This window comes from Bufo bufo, chromosome 2, assembly GCF_905171765.1.
Source record: "Bufo bufo chromosome 2, aBufBuf1.1, whole genome shotgun sequence".
NCBI classification, from domain to species: domain Eukaryota; kingdom Metazoa; phylum Chordata; class Amphibia; order Anura; family Bufonidae; genus Bufo; species Bufo bufo.
In genome coordinates this window covers 309,871,812-309,896,478 of record NC_053390.1, presented here as the reverse complement: position 1 = coordinate 309,896,478, position 24,667 = coordinate 309,871,812, and the positions used below count along the sequence as shown (strand labels likewise).

At 45.7% G+C, this 24,667-nt stretch overlaps 2 protein-coding genes across 2 annotated transcripts in view; one reads left to right on the top strand and one right to left on the bottom strand.

Annotated features, from left to right (window-relative positions):
- GMPR2 (guanosine monophosphate reductase 2) overlaps positions 1 to 10,169 on the bottom strand; it is a 48,691-nt gene extending 38,522 nt beyond the window's left edge. Inside the window, exons 1-2 of the mRNA XM_040416925.1 lie at positions 10,087 to 10,169; positions 7,963 to 8,055 (exon numbers count right to left, since the gene is read on the bottom strand). Of these exons, the coding sequence (XP_040272859.1) occupies positions 7,963 to 8,049 (87 nt within the window). The 5' untranslated portion in view covers positions 8,050 to 8,055; positions 10,087 to 10,169. The remainder of the gene's footprint in view (positions 1 to 7,962; positions 8,056 to 10,086) is intronic.
- On the top strand, positions 10,141 to 23,972 carry LOC120989064 (NEDD8). The gene is made up of 4 exons (XM_040416926.1): positions 10,141 to 10,268; positions 11,806 to 11,853; positions 17,108 to 17,190; positions 23,706 to 23,972. The coding sequence occupies exons 1-4, from the start codon at positions 10,251 to 10,253 to the stop codon at positions 23,788 to 23,790; spliced, it is 234 nt and encodes a 77-aa protein (XP_040272860.1). The 5' UTR covers positions 10,141 to 10,250; the 3' UTR covers positions 23,791 to 23,972.
- The last annotated feature ends 695 nt before the right edge of the window (positions 23,973 to 24,667 follow it).

The window sequence follows — 24,667 nt, the reverse complement described above, 5'->3', positions numbered from 1 at the left end:
TGGGAACCGCAGCAGTCAGTTGCTGATCCGGAGGGACAATATATACTGGCGTATGGCTTTATTGACCACATCCCGTATGTAATAATTAACATATATAATCCCCCCCCGGCGAGTATTTCACTCCTTCATGTTATCCTGGGGTTTGCGGCGCAATATCCCTCAGCCCGGCTGATTTGCATGGGAGACTTTAATATGGTAATGCAGGAAGAGGTAGATAGATTTAGACCGCCTGAAGGGAGAGAGACTGGGGTCCACTCGACGACCACTCTGTTTAGAATTGCTGCAGAAATGGGATGGATAGATATGTGGAGGATTAGAAACCCGCAGTTGAGGGAATACTCCTGTTTCACTCCCGCTAGGGGGGCACTCTCGAGAATTGACTATGTCCTGGGAAATGCTGCTAGTTATACGGACTTGATTGCAATTAACTATGAGTCGCGGGGACCCTCAGATCATGCTGCAGTTGTGGCACGTTTTGACACTCCCGGGATTGCATCTAGAGGGGGGAAGATGAGAATACATCCCTTCTGGCTCTCTTTATTGACAAAAAATGATAGAATCCCCGATCAGCTGAGAGTATTCCTGGATGTGCAGGGAGATGAAACAGAGGAATTGTTATTGTGGGACACCCTGAAGGCCTTCCTGAGGGGATGTCTGAAGTCCTCAATATCCTATGTAAAAAAGGACACGTCCCGCCAGGAAGTAGAATTGCATAATAAATGTAGGGAGGCGGAGGTATTGTTTTGTTCGGACCCCACAGAAGGGAATAGGATAGAGTGGATGACTAGAGGAAGGGAGTATATGATGCATCTTAAGGAGAAAAGTGAACGCAAAATGTTCTTCATGAAGCAACAGTCATTTGAATCTGGTGATAGAGCGGGTAAGCTTTTAGCTCAGATTGCTAGAGCCAACCAGTCGTCCCCCCCGGTACTTCGAATTCTGAACCCTGAGGGACAATTGGAGGAATCCGGGCAGAGAATACTTGACGCTTTCAAACGGTTTTATCAATCGCTGTACAGCACAGCAGCTAACTACACGGAGAGGGAGTTAAGTAACTATATTTCAGAGGTGGAACATCCTAAGCTCAGCGAGGCGGAAGTGACCCTCCTGGACAAGGATATAACTCTGGAAGAAATCCAGCTAGCCATGCATGACATACCAACTGGGAAAGCACCGGGCCCGGATGGGATCCCAATTGAAGTTTATTCTAGATATAGTGAAACTCTTAGCCCCCAACTCCTTAAGCTGTACTCAGCATCATTCCAGCGTCACCAACTGCCCGAGACCTTATATGATGCAACTATTGTTGTTATATTAAAGCCAGACAAGGATCCAACTGTATGTGGCTCTTACAGGCCGATTTCGTTGCTCAATTTAGACTACAAAATTCTAACCAGATTATTAGCCTCTCGTTTAAATAAAGTAATAACGTCTATAGTACACCAGGATCAGGCGGGATTCATGCCGGGGAGGACCACCTCTGACAATATCAGGAGAGCTCAGGTTATTGCTCAGGTAGGAGTGGCGGAGGGGCGTGAATGGGCCATGGCATCACTTGACACGGCTAAGGCCTTTGACTCTGTGGAGTGGCCTTTCCTGTTTCGGATCCTGAAGGAATTCGGGTTTGGCCCAGGGTTCATAAGATGGGTGGAGATACTGTACCAGAGACCTAAGGCAAATATACTAGTAAATGGCACCATGTCAGATTCATTTACTCTGCATAGAGGTACTAGACAAGGTTGCCCCCTCTCCCCCCTTTTGTTTGCGGTGGTAATCGAACATTTGGCATTAAGAGTGAGGCAGGACAGGTCCTTCATGGGGATCTCTAGAGGAGACAGAGAGGAGAAGATAGGCTTATATGCAGATGATCTCCTTCTGTTTATGGACGAGCCTGAGCTGACTCTGCCCAGAGCAATTGAGGTAATAGGGAAATTTGGCACATACTCGGGCTTGCTCATAAACTGGACGAAGTCAGCTATTATGCCTCTTTGGGATCATGGGTGGCCGGAGAGTATACATAATTTACCGGTAGTGGACCAGTTTAAGTATCTTGGCATCGTGATCACAAGGGACCCTGGAGTGTCTGTGACGAGAAATATAGAACCGATAGAGTCCTTATTTATTGATAAATTTAAAACTTGGAAGGCATTACCGATTTCGGTGATGGGGAGATTGAACCTAGTTAAAATGATTCTGCTCCCCAAGGGCCTGTATCTCCTGTCACATGCATGCGCCCCGGTACCAAAGGCCTTCTTTGACAGGCTGCACTCCCTGATAACGGCGTTTGTGTGGGGAAAGGCTAGGAGGAAGCTCTCGCAGAAAGTATTACAGAGGTCTAAGACGAGGGGGGGAGCGGCTCTACCCGATTTTTTTCTATATTACTTAGCCGGCCAGTTGAAATATATAGCGGCATGGGTCAAACAGGGAGAACTACCAGGACCGGAATATTGGTTGAGGGAATATCTTAATCTTTCTAATCTGTGGCCTGTCTTGGAGTCCCCAAGTACAGTATCCAGGAAACTACTTCCTGCTCATAGACTGGCTAACCAAATATGGAAAGCAGCCAAATTAAATTCGTATGCAGATTTACCAGATGCAATCCCGCTCTGGGACAATCCCATGTGGCCGCACTTGGAAACATTGGAGGGTGCAGGGATATGGAAGGGATGCGGAGTGTTGACATTAGCTGAGCTGTATGAAGAGGGCGTATTACGAACTTTGCAACAACTACAGGAGAAATTTGAGATTCCCCATTCTTTGTTTTTTCGGTACCTTCAGTTACGGCACGCCCTAAATGATCAGTTTAGAGGGACAGGTCGCAGTATTTCCAAATATCCTCTGATAGGGGTGCTAAGATCGCAGGGACCTAAGGGCATTATCTCTATACTGTACACATATTTACTAGGTGATCGCATGATTCTTCAGCCATTGGAAGTAGAAGCGAAATGGAAGGTTAATATCCCAACTCTTGATGCTGAAGAATGGGAGGAGGCTATGTTGGTACCCACTAAGGTTTCCCCGTCGGTAAATAATAAACTGATACAATTATTCATATTGCATAGAAGCTACTTAACCCCCCTCAGGCTCTATAAGATGGGGAGACTACCTAGCAGCAGTTGCCATAGATGTCAAGAGGGGAGCGCTGATTTCTGGCACTTGATATGGGGATGCAGACACTTACAAGTATTTTGGAATAAGGTTTTAGAGATTCTGTCTACGATAGTGCCTGTATCGATAGGAGCCTGCCCAAAAATATGTATCCTAGGGATATTAGAGGAGGAACAGTGGACACATCACCAGAGAATATTCCTAGGGGAAGCCCTTTTCCTGGCTAGGAAGGCTGTAGCAATGAGGTGGATGGCGGATAGAGTCCCCACAGTGAACCAATGGAAGACCTTGATGAACCATGCAATGAATATGGAAAAAGTAGTATACATACATAGAAAATGCCCAGGGAAATTTCAGAAAGTGTGGGGAGAGTGGTGCTCTTCAAATCATTCCTTGCAACCTGTGCACTTGCACTCTGTGTCGGAGGGTAGCATTGCATTAAATGTCTAAACACTAGAAAGTAGATATGCTGTATTGTTTGATGCCAAGTAGCGAAATATTGCTGAGAATCACCTGACACATTATGTATCACGTTTGTACTATGTGGAGCTGGAGACCCCCCTGCGTGGGGTGTCAATGCTCCAAAATATGCTGAACCATGCTTATTGTTAATTTTCAATAAAACGAGTTTAAAAAAAAAAAAAAATCTACAAACACTACCTAACTAAAATTTAATTCTATATATATGTATATTGAAATTTATATATATATATATATATATAAAACTAGCTACATGAAAAAAAAAAATCTGCACAGTAAACTGAGCAGACCGAAAACATTGATATTTCTGATCAGCGCTCAGCAGGTGCAGGATACACGCACACAGATATTAGGGACAGGGATGGAGGGTGGCTTAGGGATCTGGAACAGCTGCAAATGGAAAAAAAAAATCTGTGCAACAATTCCAGATGTTCTTCTTCTTTCAGCAGGAAAAGCTAAAATCGCAGTGATGGTGCACCACAAGTCCCAGCAAGCAGCACAGAGAAGCACAGAACATCTCTGCATGCAGTCACCAGCTAGAATGGCTGCCTGCGGAGAGGTTCATACTTTTCCTGTGCTGCTATAGCTCTGCCATTGGCTGGAGCGTTGTCCCAGCCAATCGCAGTACTGGCAGGGGACGCCAAACACTGGAGTCCCCTGCCTGACCTCGGAGGAGACCGGTGCTGACTAGTTCAGCAACCGGTCACCTCCCCATGACCCCCCCCCCCCCCCAGCTTCCTTCTGCTTCCGGCGCTGCGATGTGCCGATCTTTATTGACCAGCCAATCGCAGTGCTTGGAGCTGCAGGGGGGTGGAAAGACACCATGCTGCCCTTACCCGGCATGGATGCCTGCCGGTGAGAGCAGCCATGGTTCCCCGATTTCCCCATGATCCTGCCCCAGCACCCGATGTACCTTACGCCGTACATGTACGACGCTGTTCCTTAAGGTACTTCCATCTGCGCCGTACATATACAGCATGGGTCCTTAAGGGATTAAAGGGGTTTTCCGAGATTTTTCTACTGATGACCTATACACTTGGGGTGGGAGTCTGACACCTGGAAACTCTGCAGATCAGCTGTTTGAGAACGGACAGGCAGAGTAGCGCCACGGCCTCCTCTCAGCTCATCAAATACAGCGCCGTACATGGTAAAGTGGCTGTGCTTGGTTTCACAGCTCAGCCCCATTCACCTCAATGGGGCAGAGCTGGGCCTAGGTCACGTGACCAATAAATGTGACTTCACATGGCCTAGGGAAAGCTGAGAGAACGTTGCGGCGCTACTGCGAGCTCCGGTGCCTTCCTATACAGCTGATCGACTGAGGGTCCCGGGTGACAGACCCCCACTATCCAGAGGATAGGTCATCAATATAAAAGTCTCGCAAAGGCCCTTTAATCTTAGGATGATGAATACCGCTAAGACGATTTGTCCATAGCGATGTAATCTACTGGGACAGAAGCCGAACAGTGCAGCTGTTGTTAGGTCCCTATTGATGCAATTGTCACTAAGATCTTGTGTATGCACAAGTCAGAATTTGTGGGAAATATAGGGGTCATTTATTAAACAGAAATATGCCTAAATTAGGTGTATGTCTGGGCAGATTGGTCCTTTGTGCCTCAGTCTGTGACTTCTCCCCACTCACACCAGGTGTAAAAAAAGTGGGTGTGACATGGGCGGGACTGGTTTAGTAGGCGTAGAAAATATAAATATAAGACAGCTAGGAAGAGCCTGCGCCCCTTCATAACTCCAGCGGATCCCCCTTCCCTTATAGATTGTAAGCTCTTGCGGGCAGGGTCCTCTACCCCTCTGTACCAGTCTGTTAATAGTTTCTTGTTTATTTTATTTTGATATTTGTGTACCCCAGTCTGGCTGTACAGCGCCATGGAATTAATGGCGCTTTAAAATAAATAATAATAATAATAATCAAGTGCAGGGCCTTGTGCCCTTGTATCTTTTATTTTACTGTTTTTCCTGGGCCTATTTTGGGGTTTTGTCAGAACCTTGAAGTAGCACTCCGACAAAAATTTTTATTCTCTGACATGTACGAAAGGTACATGATATAAACTGACTGTATTTGTGAGGTATCCCCTCCCTCTCTTCTGACCCTCAGCTGTGACCAACATTCTCCATGTGTAGACAGGAAGTCAGTTTCTCTATGTATTCCTATGGGAGCCTCACTCTCAGTCTTATAGGAATGAATAGAGAAGTCACTGACTTCCTGTCCTGTGTCAGTTGGAGATCAGAGTGCTGGTCACTGGTAAGGCTACTTTCATACTTGCGTTCGGGGTTCCGCTTGTGAGCTCCGTTTGAAGGCTCTCACAAGCGGCCCCGAACGGATCCGTACAGCCCCAATGCATTCTGAGTGGATGCGGATCTGCTCAGAATGCATCAGTTTGGCACCGTTTGGCCTCCGTTCCGCTCAGCAGGCGGACACCCGAACGCAGCTTGCAGCGTTTTTGTGTCCGCCTGGCCGTGCGGAGCCAAACGGATCCGTCCAGACTTACAATGCAAGTCAATGGGGACGGATCCGTTTGACGTTGACACAATATGGTGCAATTTCAAACGGATCCGTCCCCCATTGACTTTCAATGTAAAGTCAGGAGTCCCCTATTAATATACCATCAGATCGGAGTTTTCTCCAATCCGATGGTATATTTTAACTTGAAGCGTCCCCAACACCATGGGAACGCCTCTATGTTAGAATATACCATCGGATTTGAGTTAGATCGTGAAACTCAGATCCGACAGTATATTCTAACACAGAGGCGTTCCCATGGTGATCCCCCCGCAGACCCCCCCCTGTATTTAACTCATTGGTGGCCAGTGCGGCCCCCCCTCCCCCCCTCCCCAGTATTAAATGTGACCAGTGCGGCCCCCCTCCCTCTATATTCATTGGTGGCCAGTGCGGCCCCCCGTCCCTCCCTCCCAAGTATTAATTGTGACCAGTGCGGCCCCCCTCCCTCTATATTCATTGGTGGCCAGTGCGGATTCCCAGTATTAAATGTGACCAGTGTGGCCTCTCCGGCCGGGAGCTCCTCCTACTGGTAAGTGACAGGTCTGTGCTATAGGCAATGTGCCGCACAGACCTTTCACTTACTAGTAGGAGGAGCTCCCGGCCGGTCACAGACATCGCAGCTCGCAGGTAAGTATAATGCTTCTATTTATTGCTAAGTAACCATGGCAGCCAAGACTGCAATAGCGTCTTGGCTGCCATGGTAACCGATCGGAGCCCCAGCGATTCAACTGGGACTCCGATCGGAACTCTCCGCTGCCACCAATGATGGGGGGGAGTTGATTTTAATTAGGGAAGGGAAGAGGGGAGGCCGCACTGGTCACATTTAATACTGGCAATCCGCACTGGCCACCAATGAATATAGAGGGAGGGGGGCCGCACTGGTCACATTTAATACTGGGGAGGGAGGGGGGCTGCACTGGGCACCAATGAATATAGAGGGAGGGGGGCCGCACTGGTCACATTTAATACTGGGGAGGGAGGGAGGGGGGGCCGCACTGGCCACCAATGAATATAGAGGGAGGGGGGCCGCACTGGTCACAATTAATACAGGGGAGGGAGGGGGTCTGCCCCCTCCTGCCTGGCAGCAGGGGGCAGTCATGTACACATTTCTTTTAGTATATTCTAACTTGAAGCGTCCCCATCACCATGGGAACGCCTCTGTGTTAGAATATACTGTCGGATCTGAGTTTTTACGAAGTGAAAAATCAGATCTGTAAAAACCAGTTATGCAGACGGATCCGTTCTGAACGGATGCAAGCGTTTGCATTATAGGAGCGGATCCGTCTGTGCAGACACCAGACGGATCCGCTCCAAACGCAAGTGTGAAAGTAGCCTTAGAAGATTACCATCACTACAGTTTACATCATGTTTCTATCAAGTCAGAATAAATATGTTTGTGGGAATGCTTTAAACAACTTTCTCTTAAAGGGGTATTCCGGGATTTGAGTATTGACAGTCCCTCCAGGACAGGCCATCAATATCTGATCACTGGGGGATCCAAAACCCTGCGAATCAGTTGTTCCCAAGAACTACACAGCGCCATCCGATGTGTAGTGGACAGAGCTCGTTACTGCAGCACTCTTCCTTTCACTTCAATGGGAGAAGCGCTGTAGTAACCTGCTTCGTCTACTATATAGTGGACGGAGCTGTGTAGTTCCAGCGCCGGAGCTACTTGGGAATAGCTGAATGGCGAGAGTCTGGTATGTAAGACACCAGCGGATCAGATAATAATGGCCTATCCTGAGGACAGGCCTTCAATAGTAAAACCCTTGTAATACTTACTTTATATGTGTGAGTGCTTGGTGAACCAACAGCACCAGGACTGTAAGAATATGAAAATGAATTGAGTATCAAATGCTCACCTCGCTGCGAGACTTCAAAGTACTTCTCTTCGGTCTGAGCAAAACATCCTTAAAATCCAGTTTAATATCATTGTCTATGCGCGGCATGATTACCTGTAGATGGGTACAGACATACATAATAAAGATGTAAAGAAGCTTGTAAAATAAAAGGCTGCAAGAGAAGAGAAGCAACTGTTAGGGCTCATTCACAAAACCGTGGTTTGGTTCCGCATCCGATCCGCATTTTTAGCGGCTCGGGTGCGGACCCACTCACTTCAATGGGGCCGCAAAAGATGAGGACAGAACTCTGTGTGCTGTCCGCATCCGTTGCTCCGTTCCGTGGCCCCACAAAAATTATAAGACATGTCCTATTCTTGTCCGTTTTGCGGACAAGAATAGGCATTTCTATAATGGGCCGTCCGTTCCAATCCGCAAATTGCAGAAGTCCACAATTTGCAGACCGCAAAACACAGCACGTTTGTGTGAACAAGCCCTTAGGGTGTTTAGTATATGTTACCATGGAGGGGGGCAGGTAATCAAAGCACTGACAAACAATAGGAATGGGGGGTGGGATTATTCATTATAATGAAAAATGACTCTCCGTTCCAAGTCCTCATGGTTTTCTACATCTATCATTCATTCAACAGAAACTGGAAAAGAATGGATTTCCTTCAGTGACCCAACACATCCATCAGCAGTCCCCAAAGGAAAACACAGCACTGGACAAACTGGATCATCTTGTCACAATGTCACCTGTCATGTACCTGATGACAGTGTACCGTGTATATATATATATATCAAAACTGGTGCAAAGGAAAACTGGCTTAGTTGCCCATAGCAACCAGATTCCAACTTTCATTTTTTAGAGCTACTTTGGAAAATGAAAGGCTCTCTCTGATTGGTTGCTATGGGCAGTTTTCCTTTGCGCCAGTTTAAATAAATCTCCCCCATAGGATTTATGGCCAGGTTTAGGGAACATATGAGGGAGGGCAGTGAGTGAGCCACTGAAGTCAGGGAACACTGAAGTCAAAATGAGTCATTTTTTACATAAAAAAAATGCTAAATCAAAAAAGTATGTTGCAAAAAATCTTTAATACATTACACAAAAAACGCAAGATAAATTTTAAAGAAAAAACTCAAGTTCCCATGTCCCCTCTCATCCAGCTACGTATTGGTTTGCAAGCAGTGCTGACATCCCATATACCGCATGTGACCTCTGCAGCCAATCACCGACCTCAGCAGAGTATAGAGCAGAAGACTGCTGCGGCCTGTGATTGGCTGCAGTGGTCACATCCAGTATAGGGGCATGTCACCATGGCAGCCACGTAAACAAAGCCGGGCCAGAACTGGAGCTGTGGCGCTGTTGCAAGTTCGAAACAGAAAGTGCAACTTGTCTGATTTAATATATTATTTTAACCCGTTCCCTGCCACATAGCTCTAATAAACCCTTTAAAGGGCATCTGTCAGTAGATTTGTACCTATGAAACTGGCTGACCTGTTGCATCTGTGTTGGTCCCATGTTCATATGTGCCTGCATTACTTAGAAAAATGTTATTTTAATATGTGCAAATGAGCCTCTAGTAGCAACGTGGGTGTTGCCATTAGACCTAGAGGCTCTGCTCTCTCTGCAACTGCTGCGCTCTCTGCACTTTGATTGACAGGGCCAGGCAGTGCAAAGGGCGCAGCAGTTGCAGCGAGAGTAGAGCCTCTAGGTGTCACGGCAACACCCCATTACTCCTAGAGGCTCATTTGCATATATTAAAACATCATTTTTCTCAGTAGTGCGGGCACATATGAACATGGCACCAACACAGATGCCTTCAGCTGCAAAGTGCACATGTAACAGGTCAGCCAGTGTCATAGGTACAAATCTGCTGACATGTGCCCTTTAAAGGGTTTATTATGCTGGCATTCTGGCCTATTGGATAATATATATATATATTAAAAGAACACCATGCTTTATAACATAGTTCTTAGCTAGCGCCCACTGGTTACAGAGAACACGCAGCGTCACACAGGAGGGGCAGGAAGGAAAAGACGCTTTGTGTGAATGGCGAGAATGTCATGAAGAGCAAATGCGAGGAAGCAATGACTGACAGAACACGAAACAGACTGCCAGCAACGGGATAATACCGTTATACACACCTACTCCTTATATACACCTGTGCGGCGGTGAAGAACGAGCAAGATGACGTCACGTCCCCTGACACTGGTAACTTCCTGTCCCCTGACCCTCGGCACCGGAAGTGAATAGGACTAGTTGGAGGCACCGGTCTACAGCAGAGAAGAGAGACAGAGGCGCCGCCAGCATGCTGATCAAAGTGAAGGTGAGGTCTTTGCTGCTGGGCTATGGTGGGGACGCAGTGGTGCCAAGTGCTGCGGCTCTGAGGCAGAAGATGGGCGGGTGGGAGAGACGGTACCGGCTCTGACCGGGATGGGGGCAACATGAAGACTAGATTCACAAAGTGCTCAGGTCCAGGCCACAGCGCCCACTGACCGCATTGCCCTGCACAGTAAAACCAGGTTAGCTAAGCTTATATGTGGTGTTTTTTTTATTTTATGTATTATGTTATTTTATCAGATTTCCTTCAAGTTGAATCTTAGAAAAGTAGCAGTGTCTGTAGTCATGGGTTGGAAAGGGTCTTTGTGCACATTGGTTGTGACATCTAAAGGCTACTTTCACACTGGCGTTTTGGCTTTCCGTTTGTGAGATCCGTTCAGGGCTCTCACAAGCTCCAAAGCAGATCAGTTTTGCCCTAATGCATTCTGAATGGATAAGGATCCGCTCAGAATGCATCAGTTCAGTCACCATTCCGCTCTGGAGGCGGACAGCAAAACGCTGCCTGCAGCGACTTTCTGTCCGCCATGTGGTGCGGAGAAAGACGGATCCGTCCCCCACTGACTTTCGATGGTGTTCATGATGGATCCGTCATGGCTATAGAAGACATTATACAACTGGATCTGTTCATAACGGGTGCCTGCGTTTATATTATTGTAACGGAAGCGGTTTTTCAGATTTATGACGTATCTGCAAAAAACGCTAGTGTGAAAGTAGCCTAATGGATCTGCAACCAGTGTCTGTTGTGTGGTAGAAGGAAGGCCATATTTTTGGTCCAATATAGTCAATGGTCATCTGAATAGGTCACCCATGGCTTTATTAAGGTTACGTTCACATGACTATCCATTTTGCAGCCCTCAAATTGCTGATCTGCAAAATACAGATGTGGTCTGTGTGCACTTTTCACAGGCCCAATTGTAAAAATGCTTATTCATGTCTGCAAAAGGCACAAGAATAAGGCTACTTTCACACTCGTGTTTTGGGCGGATCCGTCATGGAAGCGCAATAACGCTTCCGTTACAATAATACAACTGCGTGCATCCGTCATGAACGGATGTGGTTGTATTATGTCTTCTATAGCCATGACTGATCTGTCATGAATACCATTGAAAGTCAATGGGGGGGACGGATCCGTTTTCTATTGTCTTGCTCCGCACTACATCGCGGACAGCAAAACGCTGCAGGCAGCGCTTTGGTGTCGGCCTCCAGAGCGGAATGGTGACTGAACGGAGGCAAACTGATGCATTCTGAGCGGATCCTTTTCCATTCAGAATGCATTAGGGTTTTGGACCTTCTGAGAGCCCATGACGGATCTCACAAACAGTAAGCCAAAACGCGTGTGTTAAAGTAGCCTAAGACATGTTCTATAATGGGGGGTGGGGTGCTGTCCGCACAATTATTCTTACAGTTGGAACAGGTTTCCCTCCATCAGAACTTATTTTTATCATCATAGACCCTCCAGTTTTTGCTGTGACTGTTGAATTCTGTGGCTACGCACTTAGTGATTTCATATTTTGTCATTTCAGACGCTGACCGGGAAGGAAATAGAAATTGATATTGAGCCCACTGACAAGGTATTGAATCCAGCCCTACCCCTGAAACATTGTTTGCTACCATTTATTTCTCGTAGTGGCGCCTGTCACCAGTCACTCATAGAGTGCAGCTTGTAGCACAGGTAGTAACCAGGTAATACAGGCCTTGACCGCTACATGGTTATTGCTGTCTTTTACATCTCAGACTTTACATGAAGATTTGATGATGTTATGGCAATGTTGACCTCAGAGGTAAGGTGCTTTTGAGTCTTGGTCCCTTCCCCATAGTTGGTATAACTAGGCACTGACATTAATAACATATAAGATGTATATGGTGATGCTTGGATATCATTATTGGTAGAAAACCATGTGAAAATCTGTTTCTTTCATTTGTCTCGGTAAAGTATGCATACAAAGGCAGGCATTTGTTAGGGGACTTCAGTGCTCCAGACTAAAAAAAAATACCTAGTAGCCATTGGCTCCTGAACTGAAAAATTTCCAAATTAAATTTTTAGTCGCCAAATCGAAACCGAATCAAAATTTTGGTATCGTGACAATGCTACGCCGATCAGATCGGCGTAAGGTTGTTTCAATAACAAAAATTTTGATTCGCTTTCGTCACCATAAAAAAGTATTGCGATACTCAATACCACGCAAAAAAGAAAAAAAACGCCAAAAAAAAGCTGCGTGCTTTTCGCATTTTATCAAACGTTCGGCCCATAATAGAACAGTCCTATCCTATTTTTTGGGGTGACAAGATGACTAAAAAATGGCGAATCGCATGGTTTTTCTTTATTTCTGTTACGGCGCTCACCGCATATGACATATTTTTTAACCAGCTCCCGACAGCCTAACGCAGGGATGTGTCCTGCGGGCGGCCGGGTTATTCCTCCTAGACGTATATACGCGTCATCTCGCGAGACGCGAGATTTCCTGTGAACGCGCGCTTACAGGAGCGCGCGTTCACAGGATCACAAGGTAAACAAGTTGATGTTTACCTCGACGACGGAACTGCCCGCCGGATCACACTGCCGCAAGTGTGAAAGTAGCCTTAGGCTGAGTTCACACGGGCGAGTATTCCGCGCGGGTGCAATGCGGGAGGTGAACGCATTGCACCCGCACTGAATCTGGACCCATTTATTTCTATGGGGCTGTGCACATGAGCTGTGATTTTCACGCATCACTTATGCGTTGCGTGAAAATCGCAGCATGCTCTATATTGTGCGTTTTCCACTCAACGCAGACCCCATAGAAGTGAATGGGGCTGCGTGAAAATCGCAAGCACCCGCGGATGCGGTGCGATTTTCACGCACGGTTGCTAGGAGACGATCGGGATGGAGACCCGATCATTATTATTTTCCCTTATAACATGGTTATAAGGGAAAATAATAGCCTTCTGAATACAGAATGCATAGTAAAATAGCGCTGGAGGGATTAAAATTTTTTTTTTTTAACTCTCCTTAATCCACTTGATCGCGGAGCCGGCATCTCCTTCTGTCTTCATCTTAGCTGTGTGGAGCAACAGGACCTGTGGTGACGTCACTCCGGCCATCGCATGATCCATCGCATGATCCATCGCATGATCCATCGCATGATCCATCGCATGATCCATCGATCATGTGATGACCGGAGTGACGTCACCACAGGTCCTGTTGCTCCACACAGCTAAGATGAAGACAGAAGGAGATGCCGGCTCCGCGATCAAATGGATTAAGGTGAGTTAAATTATTATTTTTTTAACCCCACCAGCGCTATTTTAGTATGCATTCTGTATTCAGAATGCTATTATTTTCCCTTTTATAACCATGTTATAAGGGAAAATAATACAATATACAGAACACCGATCCCAAGCCCGAACTTCTGTGAAGAGGTTTGGGTACGAAACATGCGCGATTTTTCTCATTGCAATGTTTTGCATTCGCGCGTGTTCCCGCAACGCACCCGCACATTTTCCCCCCCAACGCCCGTTTGAACTCAGCCTTAGTGGGTTTTTTTTATACTAACTATTAGCCCCCTTAGGGGCTGGAACCCTTGTTCTATTCACCCTTAGGCCCCTTTCACACGGGCGAGATTTCTGCGCGGGTGCAATGCTTGAGGTGAACGCATTGCACCCGCACTGAATCCGGACCCATTCACTTCTATGGGGCTGTGCACATGAGCGGTGATTTTCACGCATTACTTGTGTGTTGCGTGAAAATCGCAGCATGCTCTATACTGTGCGTTTTTCACGCAACGCAGGCCCCATAGACAATGGGGCTGCGTAAAAATCGCAAGCATTCGCAAGCAAGTGCGGATGCAGTGCGATTTTCACGCATGGTTGCTAGGATAAAAGTCTAGTCACTGTTATTTTCCCTTATAACATGGTTATAAGGGAAAATAATAGCATTCTTTAATACAGAATGCTTAGTAGAAGGTCAATTGAGGGTTAAAAAAATAAAAAAATTAACTCGCCTCCTCAAATTGATCGCGTAGCTGCCGGTCTCCTGTTCTTTCTTCAGGCCCTGTCAAAGGACCTGTGGTGACGTCACTGTGCTAATCACATGATCCATCACCATGGTAATGGACCATGTGATGAGCTCAGTGACGTCACCACAGGTCCTGAAGAAAGAACAGGAGACTGGCATCTACGCGATCAATTGGAGGAGGTGAGTTAATTATTTTTTTTAACCCTCATTGGCACTGCGCCACCAATGTTTATATGTTTATTATACTGTGGAGGGGCGCGCCTTGCGCCACCAATTAAGATAACTGACCTGTTCATACAAATACAGGAGACGGGTGCCGGAATCAAATAGCCGGCACCCGACCTCTGACAGGGAGCTGCGATCCGCTGCAGTTAACCCCTCAGGTGCCGCTCCTGAAGGGTTAACTGCCGCTGATCGCAGCTCCCTGTCATAGAGGTCGGGTGCCGGCTATTTGATTCCAGGCAGCACCTCCCTCCTGTATCTGTATGAACAGGTCAGTTATCTTCATTGGTGGCGCAGTGGCCACAGCCCCTCCCAGTCTCTCTCCTTATTGGTGTCGGCCGCGGCAGCAGCACAGGGGGGGAGGGAGAGACTCCTCTTCCACTGCGCTGCTGAGAAGAACATATGGGTTTTCTGAGTCTTTAATACTGATGACCTATCCTGAGTATAGGTCACCAGTATCTGATCAGTGGGGGTCCGACACCTGAGACCCCCACCAACAAGGTACTGTCGTTCGCAGTAGTGCCGCAGCCTTCTCTCAGTTTTCCCTTAGGCCAGTGACGACACGTTCTTCGGTCACATAGCCTGGGTACATCTCAGTCCCATTTAAGTGAATTGGGCTGAGCGCGATACTGGACAGGTGCTCTACAATGTACGGCGTTGTGCTTTGTGAACATGTAGAAGGCTGCGATACTCACAGGAGTGCCGGTGCCTTCGGAAACAGCTGAACAGTGGGGGCTGGGTGTCGGACCCCCACCGATCAGATACTGATGCTCTATCCTGAGGATAGGTCATCAGTATTAAAGGCTTGGGAAACTGTATTACAGTCACTGCTTCTGTCATGGTTATTATCTTCCATCCGTATTCAGCATTTTTCGTATTCAGAATGTCCTGGCTGCTGCTCCTGTAAATAGGGCCTGTGTTGTGTTTTGGCAGCTGCGGCCCCTACATGAGACAACATTTAAAATGGCAGCATTGCCTCCCCTGTCTAGACAATATTGCAGAATCCTGTCTTTTCTTCAACAAGCTTTTGGCGTCTGTGCAGTAAAAACAATTCCAGTGTCCCGTACTATGTGTGCAGCAACCAAGTGAAGCGAGCATGCGCACTCTGAAAGCCTGTGTAAGTGCAGTGGTAACTTGTATTCTGCTATCGTGGACAGTTCCCCTGTTTGAAGTGCTGCAGTTCATGAGGTTGTACTGCATCGGCAGTGTTCCCCCGTGTCCCCTGAGCAGGAGCAGCAGCTGGGGCCAAAAGTGCAGAAGAAGCAGAATATGGATGGAAGATGATGAACGCACCAGGAGCAGTGACTGTAATACCGCCAGTAACATGAAAACATTGCAAAGTGGCCAACCACTTGGACACATTTGCGGACGTTTTTTTTATTTTTATTATTGCTAAATTCTACTTAGTAAAATACTATTTTAGGTTAAAAAAATATATATCTTTTCCCAGTCTGTAAACTGTTTGTTTTCTACAGCTTACAGTTTCTCTGCAGACTGTTCCTCATAAATACTCATTTTAGGCTACTTTCACACTTGCGGCAGAGGAATTCGGCAGGCAGTTCTGTCGCCGGAACTCCCTGCAGGATCCGGCAAAACGTATGCCAACTGATTGCATTTTAAGGCCTCATGCACACGACCGTTGTGTTCCGTTCCGAAAAATGGGGTTCCGTTGTTCCGTGATCCGTTTCCGTGTGTCTTCCTTTATTTTTGGAGGATCACCAGACATGAAGGAAAGTAGAAATAAGTCTGTCAAGTTTGCCATGCAAATGATAGGAAAAAAAATGGACGCGCGGATGACAATCTTGTGTGCCTCCGAGTTTTTTCACGGTCCCATTGACTTGAATGGGTCCGCGAACCGTTTTCCGTGAAAAAAATAGGACGGGTTATATCTTTTGGACGTACTGGAATCACGACGCGGATGACAAACGGTGCATTAGCCGAGTTTTCAACGGACCCATTGAAAGTCAATGGGTCCGCAGAAAATCACGAAAAACTGAACAACGAACACTGAATAAAACAACGGTCGTGTGCATGAGGCACTAATACATTCCTATGGGAAAAAATGCCGGGTCTGGCATTTAGGCAAGTCTTCAATTTTTTGGGCCGGAGATAAAACCGTAGCATGCTGCGGTTTTATCTTTTGCCTAATCAGTCAAAAAGACTGAACTGAAGACATCCTGAAAGGATTGCTCTCCATTCAGTTTTATCCTAATGCATTCTGATCAGTTCTTTTCCGGTATAGAGCCCCTAGGACGGAACTCAATGCCGGAAAAGAAAAACCCAAGTGTGAAAGTATCCTAACCGTTCTTCTCATTTTTAGCTTGGATGGTTGGATTTAGAGAGTTGTGGCTGATATCTTTAGCTGCTATACAGCCATCAATGACGTATGAGTTATGTCCTTGGCTGCTAAAGTGCCACCCTGCCAGGATGTATGGAGTCCTCCTTGCCAGGGAAAGGGTTAAAGGGAACCACTCATAAGTTGGCTGCCTAGAACTTGCTGTACAGTCATTGCAGCCAATATCTGAGAAGAGTCGTGGTTAGCTATTTGGTGCAGTACATTCTAGTTGTACTCGTGTATGAATTTTCCTTAAATTATGGATGTTCTGCAGGTGGAGAGGATTAAAGAACGAGTGGAAGAAAAGGAAGGAATACCTCCACAGCAACAGAGGCTGATCTATAGTGGGAAACAAATGTAAGTAGATTTGTCTTAAAGTCTAAGTGTTTCAGTTTAAAGGGAATCTGTCACCCTGATTTTGGACTATTAGTAATACGTGCCTAGTACTTCAGATGAAGACTCTAGATCAGGGGAAGGCAACCTCTGGCACTCCAGCTGTTGTGAAACTACAGCTCCCAGCATGCATACTTGCTCTGCTCTTATAAGAACTCTCATAGAAATGAATGGAGCATGCTGGGAATTGTAGTTTCACAACAGCTGGAGTGCCGAACGTTGCTGATCTCTGCTCCAGATCACTTTTTCTATTTATTTTCCTACTTAAAATTAAATTTATCTTTTTTACCCCATCCCCCTACTGGAATGACAATTTTTTTTTTTTGCAACTTTTCCAAAAGCTGCACATAATAAATGTAGCTTAAGTGATCTACACTGAAACTACACCACTGTTGTACTCTGAAAGTGAAGCAGAGCTCAAAATGTCACACAATTTTGCACAAAATGCCACGTGCAAAATCACTTGTTATTTTGATGCCAAAATAGTGGAACACCAAGTTTCATAAATGCCCCCCTTATTAAATTGCTATGGAAAATATAATTTCAGATTCTCTTAACCACCTCAGCCCCCAGTGCTTAAACACCCTGAAAGACCAGGCCACTTTTTACACTTCTGACCTACACTACTTTCACCGTTTATTGCTCGGTCATGCAACTTACCACCCAAATGAATTTTACCTCCTTTTCTTCTCACTAATAGGGCTTTCATTTGGTGGTATTTCATTGCTGCTGACATTTTTACTTTTTTTGTTATTAATCGAAATTTAACGATTTTTTTGCAAAAAAATGACATTTCACTTTCAGTTGTAAAATTTTGCAAAAAAAACGAGATCCATATAGAAATTTTGCTCTAAATTTATAGTTCTACATGTCTTTGATAAAAAAAAATGTTTGGGTAAAAAAAAAATGGTTTGGGTAAAAGTTATAGCGTTTACAAACTATGGTACAAAAATGTGAATTTCCGCTTTTTGAAGCAGCTCTGACTTTCTGAGCACCTGTCATGTTTCCTGAGGTTCTACAATGCCCAGACAGTACAAACACCCCACAAATGACCCCATTTCGGAAAGTACACACCCTAAGGTATTCGCTGATGGGCATAGTGAGTTCATAGAACTTTTTCTTTTTTGTCACAAGTTAGCGGAAAATGATTTTTTTTTTTTTTCTTACAAAGTCTCATATTCCACTAACTTGTGACAAAAAATAAAAACTTCTATGAACTCACTATGCCCATCACGAAATACCTTGGGGTCTCTTCTTTCCAAAATGGGGTCACTTGTGGGGTAGTTATACTGCCCTGGCATTTTAGGGGCCCAAATGTGTGGTAAGGAGTTTGAAATCAAATTCTGTAAAAAATGACCTGTGAAATCCGAAAGGTGCTCTTTGGAATATGGGCCCCTTTGCCCACCTAGGCTGCAAAAAAGTGTCACACATCTGGTATCTCCGTACTCAGGAGAAGGTGGGGAATGTGTTTTGGGGTGTCTTTTTACATATACCCATGCTGGGTGAGATAAATATCTTGGTCAAATGCCAACTTTGTATAAAAAAATGGGAAAAGTTGTCTTTTGCCAAGATATTTCTCTCACCCAGCATGGGTATATGTAAAATGACACCCCAAAACACATTCCCCACCTTCTCCTGAGTACGGAGATACCAGATGTGTGACACTTTTTTGCAGCCTAGGTGGGCAAAGGGGCCCATATTCCAAAGAGCACCTTTCGGATTTCACAGGTCATTTTTTACAGAATTTGATTTCAAACTCCTTACCACACATTTGGGCCCCTAGAATGCCAGGGCAGTATAACTACCCCACAAGTGACCCCATTTTGGAAAGAAGAGACCCCAAGGTATTCGCTGATGGGCATAGTGAGTTCATGGAAGTTTTTATTTTTTGTCACAAGTTAGTGGAATATGAGACTTTGTATGAAAAAAAAAAAAAAAAAAAATCAGCATTTTCCACTAACTTGTGACAAAAAATAAAAAATTCTAGGAACTCGCCATGCCCCTCACGGAATACCTTGGGGTGTCTTCTTTCCAAAATGGGGTCACTTGTGGGGTAGTTATACTGCCCTGGCATTTTCCAGGGGCCCTAATGTGTGGTAAGTAGGTAAATGACCTGTGAAATCCTAAAGGTGCTCTTTGGAATGTGGGCCCCTTTGCCCACCTAGGCTGCAAAAAAGTGTCACACATCTGGTATCGCCGTATTCAGGAGAAGTTGGGGAATGTGTTTTGGGGTGTCATTTTACATATACCCTTGCTGGGTGAGAGAAATATCTTGGCAAAAGACAACTTTTCCCATTTTTTTTATACAAAGTTGGCATTTGACCAAGATATTTCTCTCACCCAGCATGGGTATATGTAAAATGACACCCCAAAACACATTCCCCACCTTCTCCTGAGTACGGCGATACCAGATGTGTGACACTTTTTTGCAGCCTAGATGCGCAAAGGGGCCCAAATTCCTTTTAGGAGGGCATTTTTAGACATTTGGATACCAGACTTCTTCTCACGCTTTGGGGCCCCTAGAATGCCAGGGCAGTATAAATACCCCACATGTGACCCCATTTTGGAAAGAAGACCCCCCAAGGTATTCAATAAAGGGCATGGCGAGTTCATAGAAATTTTTTTTTTTTGGCACAAGTTAGCGGAAATTTATATTTTTAATTTTTTTCTCACAAAGTCTCCCGTTCCGCTAACTTGGGACAAAAATTTCAATCTTTCATGGACTCAATATGCCCCTCACGGAATACCTGGGGGTGTCTTCTTTCCGAAATGGGGTCACATGTGGGGTATTTATACTGCCCTGGCATTCTAGGGGCCCTAAAGCGTGAGAAGAAGTCTGAAATATAAATGTCTAAAAAATTTTACGCATTTGGTTTCCGTGAGGGGTATGGTGAGTTCATGTGAGATTTTATTTTTTGACACAAGTTAGTGGAATATGAGACTTTGTAAGAAAAAAATAAAAAAATTCCGCTAACTTGGGCCAAAAAAATGTCTGAATGGAGCCTTACAGAGGGGTGATCAATGACAGGGGGGGTGATCAATGACAGGGGGGTGATCAGGGAGTCTATATGGGGTGATAACCACAGTCATTGATCACGCCCGTGTAAGGCTTCATTCAGACGTCCGTATGCGTTTTGCGGATCCGATCCATCTATCAGTGGATCCGTAAAAATCATGCGGACGTCTGAATGGAGCTTTACAGGGGGGTAATCAATGACAGGGGGGTGATCAGGGAGTCTATATGGGGTGATCAGCACAGTCATTGATCACGCCCCTGTAAGGCTTCATTCAGACGTCCGGATGCGTTTTGCGGATCCGATCCATCTATCAGTGGATCCGTAAAAATCATGCAGACGTCTGAATGGAGCTTTACAGGGGGGGTGATCAATGACAGGGGGGGTGATCAATGACAGGGGGGTGATCAGGGAGTCTATATGGGGTGATAACCACAGTCATTGATCACGCCCGTGTAAGGCTTCATTCAGACGTCCGGATGCGTTTTGCGGATCCGATCCATCTATCAGTGGATCCGTAAAAATCATGCGGACATCTGAATGGAGCTTTACAGGGGGGTGATCAATGACAGGGGGGTGATCACCACAGTCATTGATCATGCCCCTGTAGGGCTTCATTCAGACGTCCGGATGCGTTTTGCGGATCGGATCCATCTATCAGTGCATCCGTAAAAATCATGCAGACATCTGAATGGCGCTTTACAGGGGGGTGATCAGGGAGTCTATATGGGGTGATCACCACAGTCATTGATCATGCCCCTGTAAGGCTTCATTCAGACGTCCGGATGCGTTTTGCGGATCCGATCCATCTATCAGTGGATCCGTAAAAATCATGCGGACGTCTGAATGGAGCTTTACAGGGGGGTAATCAATGACAGGGGGGTGATCAGGGAGTCTATATGGGGTGATCACCACAGTCATTGATCACGCCCATGTAAGGCTTCATTCAGACGTCCGGATGCGTTTTGCGGATCCGATCCATCTATCAGTGGATCCGTAAAAATCATGCGGACGTCTGAATGGAGCTTTACAGGGGGGTAATCAATGACAGGGGGGTGATCAGGGAGTCTATATGGGGTGATCACCACAGTCATTGATCACGCCCCTGTAAGGCTTCATTCAGACGTCCGGATGCGTTTTGCGGATCCGATCCATCTATCAGTGGATCCGTAAAAATCATGCGGACATCTCAATGGAGCTTTACAGGGGGGTGATCAATGACAGGGGGGTAATCAATGACAGGGGGGTGATCAGGGAGTCTATATGGGGTGATCAGGGGCTAATAAGGGGTTAATAAGTGACGGGGGGGGGGGGTGTAGTGTAGTGGTGCTTGGTGCTACTTTACAGAGCTGCCTGTGTCCTCTGGTGGTCGATCCAAACAAAGGGGACCACCAGAGGACCAGGTAGCAGGTATATTAGACGCTGTTATCAAAACAGCGTCTAATATACCTGTTAGGGGTTAAAAAAAACACATCTCCAGCCTGCCAGCGAACGATCGCCGCTGGCAGGCTGGAGATCAACTCTCTTACCTTCCGTTCCTGTGAGCGCGCGCGCCTGTGTGCGCGCGTTCACAGGAAATCTCGGCTATCGCAAGATGACGCGTATATGCGTGACTGTGCGCAGCGCTGCCACCTCCGGAACGCGATCCTGCGTTAGGCGGTCCGGAGGTGGTTAAAGGGATATTTCCATTCTGCCAAAAAATAGAACATGTCCTATTAGGCTGCGTTCACACGGGCGAGATTTCCGCGCGGGTGCAATCCGGTAGGTGAACGCATTGCACCCGCACTGAATCTGGACCCATTCATTTCAATGGGGCTGTTCAGATGAGCGATGATTTTCACGCATCACTTATGCGTTGCGTGAAAATCGCAGCATGCTCTATATTCTGCGTTTTTCACGCAACGCAGGCCCCATAGAAGTGAATGGGGTTGCGTGAAAATCGCAAGCATCCGCAAGCAAGTGCGGATGCGGTGCGATTTTCACGCACGGTTGCTAGGTGACTGTCTATACACTGTATTATTTTCCCTTATAACATGGTTATAAGGGAAAATAATAGCATTCTGAATACAGAATGCTTAGTAGAAGGTCAATTGAGGGTTAAAAAATAAAAAAAATTAACTCACCTTGTCCTCTTGTTCGCGTAGTTCTCCCGGTCTTTAGTTCTTTAAAAAGATGAACTATGGGCTAAAGGACCTTTGATGACGTAAGATCACATGCTCCAATCACATGGTCCATCACCGCGGTGATGGACCATGTGATTGGAGCATGTGATCTTACGTCATCAAAGGTCCTTTAGCCCATAGTTCATCTTTTGAGAAGTAAAGAAGAGACCGGGACTTACGCGAACAAACGGAGAAGGTGAGTTAATTTTTTTTATTTTTTTTAACCCTCAACTGATCACTTACTATGCATTCTGTTTTCAGAATGCTATTATTTTCCCTTATAACCATGTTATAAGGGAAAATAATAACATCTACACAACACCGAACCCAAACCTGAACTTCTGTGAAGAAGTTCGGGTCTGGGTACCACAGTCGGTTTTTCTATCACGCGCGTGCAGAACACATTGCACACGCACGATAAAAACTAAACAACGGAACGCAATCGCAGTCAAAACTGACTGCAATTGCATTCCTACTCGCGCGGGTTTGCCGCAACACACCGGGACGCATCCGGAACTAATCCGGACACGCTCGTGTGAACCCAGCCTTATTGTCTGCATTACAGACAAGGGTAGTACTGTTCTATTAGGGGCCGGTTGTTCCGTTCTGCAAAATACAGAATGCGCACGGACGTCATCCGTATCTTCTTTTTTTTTTTTTTTATATCTCTATAACGAAGCCTGCAAAGTGGTGGCTGGCGTTGCCGGGTCCGGCCACCACCAATTGTCCCTGTTGGCAGGCCGAAAATAGCTTATTTTCTAAATTTCCATTGAAATGAATGGGAGTGCACCGCGCTTGCATGGCCACCACTTCCATTCACTTCTATGCGGCCAATGTAAATAGCTGAGCCAGCGCTCGGCTATTTTCTGCAGCCCCATAGAAATGAATGGAGGTCAGCCATGTATGTCAGCTGGGTTTATGAGATAGGTGGGACCCGCACCTATCAGACATGGAAAACCCCCTTAAATGTAAATGCATAGTCCCTGTGTATCTAGTCCTTATGATAGAAAAGCTATAGTCAAAGCTGCATCAAGGCAGTTTTTCCAGCTTCATCCTTTATTCCAAACATTTGCTGGGAAAATAAAAGCTGGAGTATGGTTTGTTTCATTGGGCAATACCGAGAGTTCTTTTCTAGGTATTGCGCATGGAACTAATGTGCCATATGTAAAATGGGTTCACAGTAAACTGTATAAATTGGGGAATGCAAAAAATATATAAAAAGTTTCCAATGAGTGTAAATTGTGATATTACACTGATGACCTTACCCATTGTGACTTGAATTCATCCCTTTTCTTTATGCTAGGAATGATGAGAAGACTGCGTCAGACTATAAGATCCAAGGAGGCTCTGTGCTACATTTGGTCCTTGCACTTCGAGGGGGTTTCTGAAGGTTCATAAGGCTACCTGTGCAGCTGTTTCTAAAGTTATGGCGGTTGAGTTACCGCATCAAGGTAGTCCTATGGTTTAGGACTGTTTTCGTTAATCCTCTGCCAGCTTCTTTGTAAGATAAGATTTCTTTTGTCACAGTGTGTTATATTTGTTTGCCCTGAAATAAATGCTCCTCCAGATATTCTGCCTCTCACTTGTTTTGATGATAGACTATTGCTAATAGTAAGGAGATTCCATAAGCATGCTTATTGAACGGCTCCAAACCTAACTGAAGGGATATTCCCATCATATGTCATAAATGGTGCATAGGCTTGGATTCCACAGATGACCGTTCTCCCAGTAGAAGAATCCTAGAGGTGGGACGACACTTACCAAGCATTTATCAGAAGTTCTGTGGCGGTCATAAAATTAATAGAAATTAATATTCCTGCTATTAAAAATTGTAGTATCTGTGTGTTTCTTTTTTTTTTTTTGTAACATTAAAAGTGGTATTCACAAAAACACATTGTTGACTGAGTGCTCTGTTTATGAAATATACTTTTTCCATTTCCTCCTCCATGACAGCATACCATGAGAGATGACCCACCTCCAACCAGGTAGGGACAGGAAGAATAAATTTGTCCCTTCTCCGGCTCCTCCTCAGTGTCTTCCTGTCCCTCCAGGTGGGAGACGGGTTATCCTCATGGCACTTTCTGTGAGTCCACTTCTGTGTAAGGCAGGCAGAGGTCGGCTGGGGGGAAGGTTCTGTAGTTGATGTACTCAATCTGGAAATTCTTCTCAGAAATTTTCCATTCAAGCTATCTTGGGGTTTTTGCAAACAGGGTTCGAGAAAGGGTTGCATCCAAATACCTTGAGAATCCATATATCAGCATTAAG

What these genes read in the sequence shown, in the direction of transcription:
- LOC120989064 (XM_040416926.1), top strand. An exon ending in ATATTGAGCCCACTGACAAG is followed by an intron (nt 11,854 to 17,107) that starts GTATTGAATCCA and finishes GATGTTCTGCAG; the next exon opens with GTGGAGAGGATTAAAGAACG. An exon ending in ATCTATAGTGGGAAACAAAT is followed by an intron (nt 17,191 to 23,705) that starts GTAAGTAGATTT and finishes TCTTTATGCTAG; the next exon opens with GAATGATGAGAAGACTGCGT.